The sequence below is a fragment of the Montipora capricornis genome, chromosome 8 (assembly GCF_036669925.1).
Source record: "Montipora capricornis isolate CH-2021 chromosome 8, ASM3666992v2, whole genome shotgun sequence".
Classification (NCBI taxonomy): Eukaryota; Metazoa; Cnidaria; class Anthozoa; order Scleractinia; family Acroporidae; genus Montipora; species Montipora capricornis.
In genome coordinates, this window is record NC_090890.1 from 354,371 (window position 1) to 363,115 (window position 8,745).

General features: G+C 40.7%; 1 protein-coding gene across 4 annotated transcripts in view; it reads left to right on the plus strand.

The window, feature by feature from the left end:
• Positions 1-3,962, plus strand: part of LOC138060678 (uncharacterized) — a 31,111-nt gene extending 27,149 nt beyond the window's left edge. For 2 of the 4 annotated variants that reach the window (XM_068906518.1, XM_068906517.1), the window contains 4 exons: positions 867-898; positions 1,988-2,054; positions 2,176-2,231; positions 2,900-3,962. In XM_068906518.1, the coding sequence (XP_068762619.1) occupies positions 867-898; positions 1,988-2,054; positions 2,176-2,231; positions 2,900-2,961 (217 nt within the window). In that variant the 3' untranslated portion in view covers positions 2,962-3,962. Of the gene's footprint in view, positions 1-866; positions 899-1,987; positions 2,055-2,175; positions 2,232-2,899 lie in introns of those variants that run through there. The other 2 variants (XM_068906515.1, XM_068906516.1) reach the window with 2 other exon arrangements.
• The last annotated feature ends 4,783 nt before the right edge of the window (positions 3,963-8,745 follow it).

The following is an 8,745-nucleotide window of genomic DNA, read 5'->3' on the forward strand; positions in this document are numbered from 1 at the left end:
CCTCTATTTGACCAGAAATGGGGAAGGTTGACGATGACAACTTCCCTGGAAAGGTCATGTGAAAGAATTGATACCATTTTTGTTGGAAGGAAATTAATGGAATATATATACTGTAGGTCGCCCGTTTTGATTTATCAGCTTATGCGTGCAGTGCTGCTGACGTGCGCTCTTTCGAGCCTCCCTTTAGGGAGTTAAAAAGCTTTAAGGCTTCAAAACGTTTTTGTCATTTTTCGTTGTCGTTTTGCTGTTTTCGGTAAAAAAATGCACGAAAATGCTTCCCTCTCGCGCAGCATTGTTATTTTTCAAGCACACCACCACCGAAACAATGGCATTTAGTGAACAGAACAGTGGCTCAGCACATGCATTTTAAATTTTTCTGCATTTCTTCCCCGTTCCCTGCAAATCTGCAACGTGAAAAATACCAAGTTTTCAAGGTCTGTGGGAAACGTGTGAACAAAAGGCCAAATTTTAGTTTTTCATCTTATTTTAAATACCGTCCCTACGAATGCAGTGGGAGGGTAGTTCAGCTTGTTTGAAGGAGCTGAATCAATTGGAGCGATTGACAAAGAGTTTGACGTCCGTTGACGTCGCCGCGGTGTGGTCTTGAGGTCACCGCTCTTGTTTCAGTAGGTTGCCGTTGTGAAGTGAAGTGAAGCGAAATTATTAGCCTCTCCCCTCGGGGCTTTTGAGGACTAATTTACCATGCTTTCTTTTTGTGGGGGACTTTGGCCAGACCCCTTGTTACGCAGTTTACAATTTTATTTAGGAAGTGAAAGATGCTCCCGACAAGATTAGGTCAGACCTCAACACCGCTTCTAGTAAGTCCTTTAGCGATACTCAAACCCCTCTGCTTTTCTCTTTCATAGCAGAAGTGCTTTGGAACCCGATGATGTTATTGGTGAGTAGCAATGGGCCTGAATGACATAGCGGCCATGTTGAGTCCCGAGGGATTGAAAACTTTTGTTTTGCGTCACCGAAACTCGTTCCCAAACATTTCAAGTCGAGGCTCAGGATACGAAATCTATTGCCAATATGGCCGCCGCGCAAATGAGGCCCATGCATGTGTTTTTAGGTATAATGCACCCGTAGGAGGGAAGGATGGGAAACTGGTTGGTTGACGACAGCCGAAAGGACAACTGAGAAAACACCAGACAAGCGGGGCACATTGCCTATTCAGGACCTACATTTAGATTGCTATTAAGTATCTTTTCTCCATCAGAGATGATTAGTATAAAAATCTAGCTGGGAGGCACTACTGTCCTCGCACGCGAAATGTTCTCTTCAGGTTGCCGTCCGCGTCTCAAAAACGCGCTTAGAGAGTCACGCCAAACAGTTCAATAAGCTTGAGGCCCTGGAAACGAAAGAAAATCAAACAAGTAAAGAAATATTTGTTTTGAGGCATACGGAAAAACCGGAGTACTATTGACCGAAAACTCAGAGCAGAGTAGATTATCAACAACTGAATCCAATCCAATGAAGATGCTGTGCAGAAAGGAACCTGGGCCACAGTGGTAATCACCACTGCTTGGCCTTGGCGGATTGTGCTCCTAAAAGTGGCATATTATGCTACTAGCAGTGCTCGAAGTTTTCCCGAAATTATGCTCACAAAATGACGTAGATTCTGTACATATAGGCGCGCAATAACGACACCAAATGTTGGAGCCGTATGGCAGTTGTGCTAGCTTACACAATCCCCACGTAAAGCCGGATAGGAAACCAGAGTACTCCTCCAAAAGATTGACGGCGCACGCAGAATTCGCCAAAAGAGGCCTAGTAACTAAGTATGTCAGAGCAATTAGCGTAGCTTAAACACGCATTGCAAGAACATACTACCTAAATTTAATTTATTCCTGCAGAAAATACACCATGTCTACTGAATTTTATGAATTTATGCTCCAAAAAGTGCCAAATTTGCTAATTATATTTATGCTTTTTTGCTCCAATTATGCCAAAAATTATGCTAGTAATCTTGTTTGTTTGTCTTTAGATGTTGACAGCTATGAAGATGGCGATAGGCAATTGCAAGCCCTGAGAGATAAATTGAACGTGAACAGGTCTCAAATTTTGCTTGATTCAACGAACAATTTGTGAGATTGTGGTTTCTTTTTTAGGTCGCAGGTTTCTCTCACGGAAAATACACCCCTGAGTTTGATATTGTTTGCATTTGTTTCATAGGTTATCTTGGGAAGAAGAATCGAACGTTTCAACAGGCGAGGAGAACTCGCCGGCCGGTTAGTAAATGTGTACAGTTGTGTGGGGAAGAGGTCAAATTTTTCGGGCCATTTGATAAATGAATATGATTTATTGAACATCAATGATTCGACATATTCGGACTCAACCCCAGGTCTCCTCTTCAAGAATCGAACCCATGACCTTCCCAAAAGGTCTGTGAGACTCGTGGGATCTTGGGTAGCCTGTGAAGCTGACGGTATTGTTTGCTGGAGAGGGAAATTAACCAGCGGCAAGGTCGTGCGGAGAATGGGGACATCGTCTCTCCCCATTCTCCGCGCGCTTATGCTTTTCGCGCCAATTGAACATAAAACAACTAGAAGAATAATGTTTAGGTGGCGCCATCCCTACAATTGTCACTAGAGATGTTCCAAAGTGCGCCCGAGCCATTAATGTCAAACCTATTCAATCCTTATGCTGTTATCCTGTGTGTTCATTCCGTTATTGCCACTGGAGACAAGCAATCAACGGAAACTCAAGGTTTCACTATTTGCATACGGTTTATCTTCTAAAGACAACTGGATAATATCCAGTCAAGTAGACTAATACATAGAGGATATTACATAACCGTGTGAGAAGAGAAATTTCGAATCCCCTAGCGGCAAACGGACCGTAGAGGGAGTGGTCAATTAAATGTGTGTGTCTCTTTTGGTCTCTGTATTACTTTCAGGTGCGCCAGTCGTGAAAAAAAAGAGAAAGAAGAAAGCGAAACACAAGCCTCGACCGAGATGATGTTAAAGAGAAATCTCCGATGATTCTCCTGAACACAGCCTAGTCACGCGAAGGGCGCGTTCTTTATACAGACTCTGTGGTTTTCGGTAATTGTGATCACGTGACGGCGAAGAGCTCTTTCCAAGGATCCAAGAATTTTTGGTGATAGAGGTCTTGCCTAATTTGACCAAAAGAAGATCTTTGCGGAGCACTTTGGCCAGAAATCTACCCCTGATTCGCGTGCGTCGAGTTTTCGTTACGTTTCGTCAAAAAATACGCGAGAACCATTAACTTGTGAGGTTTGTCGTTTGTTGTCAGATGGAAAGGTAATGTCATTTTGCCCATCTTTGAGGGGTTTTCAAACTTATGCGGTAATTATCTTTCAATAAGAATCATCTCGCGTCACCCTCACGGCCAATCACTGGCAGTCTTGCTGGCTTCCGTTTTCCTGCATTTTGTTTCTTTGCGTTTTGATCGGCAAGAAATGATAGAAAGTGGTTACTTTGGTTTGGGATTTTCACTTCTCCCTGTATAATTTTGAAATATGCCTGCAAACTACTGAAAATACTGACGCAGCGTAGTTAAGACTTTTCCTGCAACGAGACTGTAAACTGTATTTTGATATTACGGATAGCAAGGCTACAAAGGGATTGCAATTTTAACAATTGAGGCCCAAGTTTTAGAACTCTCGTTCCATATCTTAAAGAAATGTCCAAGAACTTACTTTGGATGACATCTTCCAGTTAGAAATTATTCAATGTCTTCCCCAAATTTCTAGGAATGTTGTAACATTGCTTTGGAGCAGTTGCGCCGGAATTATAAAACAAAATATGCCATAGCCCCCTTAAGCCACTCAATTGAATACCGCTCTACTGATCGAAAGAGGAAAGGCTGTAAATTATTGATTATCCGTGCGATCACGCACTGATTCCGTGTAAATGCACCCTGTACGTATTTCCTCTGTAAGGGCAACTATTTGTACATAATGGTGGTGAAAAATAAAGCTGCACTTTTGTACTCTGTACACCCCGTGATAGTGGATTGTCTCTTTAAAGTGCTACTTTTGGCTAAAAAGTCATTTTTTTATTTTTCTTTGGATTTCAAAACTATGTTAACTAAACACTAAGTGACCCAAGTTTTAAATTGCCCATAACCCCAAAATGTTTTTTTTGCTTAAGTGAATCTTTGCACCTGTTCGAAACGCATTGCGGCCATTTTTTCCTTTTTGGAACAAATCCTACCATTTTATAGCCTTCGAAAGTTGCGAAAATCCAAGCATCTTTTGTTCACGACCGAGTCAGAAGGGGAGCGGGTCTATTCCTGTTTTGACATCACAATCTACTTTGCATGCATTTTTACAAAGAGTTAATGGCATGTAAATCAGTTTGTGACCTCAAAACAGGAATAGACCCACTCCCCTTCTGACTCGGTCGTGAACAAACGATGCTTGGATTTTCGCAACTTTGGACACCTATAAAATGGCAGGATTTGTTAGAAAAAGGAAAAAATAGCCGCAATGCGTTTCGAACAGATGCAAAGATTCCTTTTTGCGAAAAAAAATATTTTGGGGTTATGGGCACTTTAAGCATTGCTTTCAAAAATATACCTGTTTATCTTAACTGGAATCTTCCTATTTAATGGTCCGCCATTACAAGCTTTAAATCTTGAGAGAGCTGAATCGAGGAGAAATGACGTCAAAAGACTCAATAGTTGAAGAAGTGCAATGCGTGTGTACTCGGCTGAATTAATATGCAGCACGGGAGTTTCGGTCTTTCACACAGGTCCAATCGGTCAGTTTTGAACGTGAGTAATGGCGGACCATCAAATCCAAAACTTAACTTAAAGTAAACAGCCTTTGGAGAACAGTCAAAGCTCAAAATTTTGCCACTCAAATGTTAAGCGATCACACTTTCAAAATCTGAAGACAAAAGGTAGCACTTTAGAAGTTGTGATTATTTTTAAAACATTTGCTACCATCATCGTAGAGGATTACAAATTGAAGCCTTCGTGGTTTGCCATAGTCCACGGATGATTTTCGTGGTTGAAATCCGCGGTCATGCAAAATTTTTCAAGCTGAAGAGACAGGGGATAGCTTACGACTATTACAAGATCTGTACGTGATCTTGTTTTCCCCATTTTTTTAGTCAGTTGTATAAGTTATAGTGAACGTTGTGTTTGACATTATGAGAACCCAATTCTTAATCATGGGGATCCTGTGCATGGAGTGAGTTATCTTAATATTCTGATAACTGTTAAAAGATGTGACTAAAAGCTGTTGGTCACTGTGTGTCGTCTAATGTGCCTTAAAAAAAAAAACACGTTTGCGTGCCAATGAAATTGTTTACGCATTTTGCGTGCGTTGAAATGCTACATTCGTTTTCATCCCTGAGTCATGTCTTTTTCTTCTTATCTCCGCTCTGTTGTTTCTTGGGTGATTTTGCCTTCACAGTTGTCTCCTTAACAGTTTCTTTGTCCGTGTTTCCTGTTTTTTGAAGCCCTTGTCCAATTCTCTCTCCTTGGCATTCTGGCTAATACAGGAATGATAAAAGAACGTGGAGTTTTTAGATTTGGATGAACAGCATTGATTAGTAGTAAATGTCTGTTTTATTTATGTTCCGGGTCGCTGGTCCTTACTTGAATAGTCTACACTCAAACTTGAACAATCAAGCTTAACCTTCCTAGACAAGGAAAGGTTACGTTTATACAAACGTTGGCCGTGTAGCACTTATGTTTTATACAGAATTAATCGAAGAGAGTGTAGTGTAACGCGAAGTGCTAGATTTCCATACCACTTCGCGTTACACTACACTCTCTTCGGTTACCCTTCCTAGAGTCTTTCAGCTTAAAGGGGAAAAATCAGCTAGATCAGCAATTATCCAACATTGTTTTTAAGTCTGTATTTTATTTTATTTTATTTGTTATTTTTTGCGAGAAAATTACGTTCGAAGTTAGGCTTTTCCCGCTTTTTAGGCCTTTTCAGTGCGGGCTCAAAAACTAAAGAGCGTGCAGTGACGTATGATATAGGGAACAGAGATTTCGTAATCAAGAGAAAAAAGGTAAACACAAGTGCTGCGGTGGATATTTTCGTTATTTTGCTGTTTTCTTTTCAAAATGAGTGGTGTTGAGCCGTTTCAGTTTTTTTTCAGTCAAAACACTGCTCCTATATGGAGCGCTCTCGCATATCATACGTCATAAGCTGCAAATATGACCCGTTGACTCCTCCGTTCTGAGCCGCGATGCTGATGGAAGAAAATCGGGATTAAAACATTCTTTTAGGTAGAAAAACGATAGATATGCCAGAAAAAAAGTGTAAGGGAGAGAGAGAGAGGAGAGCTCCGTGCTCGTGCTCCATCTGCGTTAGGGGGGACGAAAGACTTTGGGAGTGAGACTTGGCAACAATCACAGCTGAGATCTGAACAGATAGAGGAAACCTGGAGATAATTAGCTTGTTAGTCCTGCCTTGACAGTAAGCACTTATAAGCTCCCCGCGGAAAGAAAGTGCTAATCCAGATGTTTCAGGACTAATGTTTTACAAAACGAGTTGCAAATACAAGCCATCAAGTGCTCTGATTGGGGAAAAAGTCGGTCTGTTTAAAATTACTTGTTCAAAAAGGAATATGCCTAGATTTGTGTGTAATGTTCACTCGGCTTTAGAAGTTTTATTTAGACAGTGATTACACAAGGTTTATTAAACACGCTTGGAAATTGTTGCTTGAAATTGGGCCAACTTTTATGTCCAACTCTCAACAGGCCTCCTGTTTAAAATCTCGCGCGGCCATTTTTACCTCCGAACGATGAGCTACGATTGTAACGATTGTATGCTTTGACCCCTTTTGAGGGGGTACTGGCCCTAGTAAACAATCTTCGAAATCCTCGAAGAGAAAGCTTTCTTTTGGTACCTTGTTTGCCTCGCAAAACCCTGTTTTTAAATAATAAGGCGTTTCTGACGGAGCACTACGAAACCAGCTTAATCAGAGTAAAATTCTTGTTCTATATAAGTGAGTTCGCAAAAGCATTTATTTGAGTTCCTTGGAGCCCATTTCGGGTAAAGTAAAACCATAGTTCCCTAGAAAAGGTATTTATCTTTTGTTTTTTTGAAAAAAATAGTCAAAATTTGGAGAGCAAGAGTTTCGATTTTTGTTTCAAAAATTGCAAAAATCTTTGCATTGCTTTCTAGGTCAAGAAGTGTACAGCCTATTCTGTATACATGGGAAGCAACAAGAAACCTCCGCGGAGGTCTTCTAAGTGTTCATCGAAACGTCACTTTCCACTAGGTGAATTCTCAAGACAAAAAGCTAAACTCAGTGATCAGTATTTGTCAAAAAGTAAGTAGCTGTGTGCGTTGAAAAATAAAATAAAGCATCTCCAGGAGAAGAGTGAGAAAGTACAAGATGCATGAAACAACTTGAAGTAACACCAGTTCAAACCACGTTCCAGAGCATTTGAAATTTCACAAAAATACTTCCACCTGACGTAAAAAGGACCCCTCTAAACTTTCTGATGATAGTAAATTGAAGTTACCTCGACGAAGTGCCCAGAGGAGGCAGTTGGAAACCTAAATGGCTGCTGTAGAGATCAATGGAAGCACTGTAGAGAACAGACCTCCTGCTCTTGAGGGTATATATGATCTCTACTGTGGCAAAATAAGTGATGTTTCCAAATATTTCTGCTCATCCAAAAAATGAAAAAAGCAGCACTGGTGAAAATAAAGTTGGAGGCACAAGATTATGAAAAAAGTGATGAAATTTCATCCGCTCACTTTCATTGCTCTATGCTGGAGGGGTTATAGGGAAAGTGAAGTACGAGCAAGGGAGGTCTGCACTTGTTATGAAGCACACAGGGAAGACCACTAAAAAAGGGACTCCTTTAAAGCAGTGCATCACATTTGGTTTTGGCATACCTATTCCAAGACCACTTGCTTACAAGGAGTTAATGCACAACATTGCACAAATTGATATTGGAGAACTCATTTCTGTTAAAGACACTTGTTTGCTACCTAACCCCCTGAACAGAGAGTTGATGGTGTGTACAGAGAATTAGAAATCAATGCTTCTCACCCTAAGAAATTCTATCTTGAAGATCCCATACGAAAGGACAGTGAAAACTGATTTGGTTTGGTGAGAAGGGAGCTTTTAAAGTATCAATTGGTGGTGATGGTGCCCCCTTTGGAAAATGGGATGAATCAATGTCTTGGTTGGTTAGCTTCGTTAATGTGGGCGCAAGAGTTGCAAGCCCAAATGACAATTTCCTGTTGTTTGGTGTCAATTGTAAGGAAGATCATCCCGCTGTAAGACTATTTACCTCTCAAATTGAAGAAATTGAACAGAAAACCTACACTGTCAGGGGTGCAAGTAACTTTTTTATTTGAACTGGTTCATTCTGACATGGAATTTCTATGTTTAATGGGGAACTCAACAATGCTGCCAGTTATTTTTCAAGTTTTGCCAATGTATCAAGGCAGATTCTACTACATTAAATGGCAAATTTGGAACAACCCCAGATTGCAAATGGAAACCTTGGCCATACCAGAAAAGACTGAACGTGGCTAAGCAGTTGCATGGTTCAAAGAAAAGATTCCCTCACCTTGCAAAGTCCACACAAAGAATAGGGTCTTACTCAGTTCATTGGAAACAAGAAGTCAAGACAAGAATTTGACGCTTTCATTGGTAAACATTGCGATAAAGAAGTTGTGGAGCCCTCCATTAAAAAATAATGGAGTGCAACATCTGCATTCGATGCTTTTGGACTTGGCAATTTCATTGAGTAACATGCCAGACAAAATCAGCAGCTTGTCAGATCTACCCC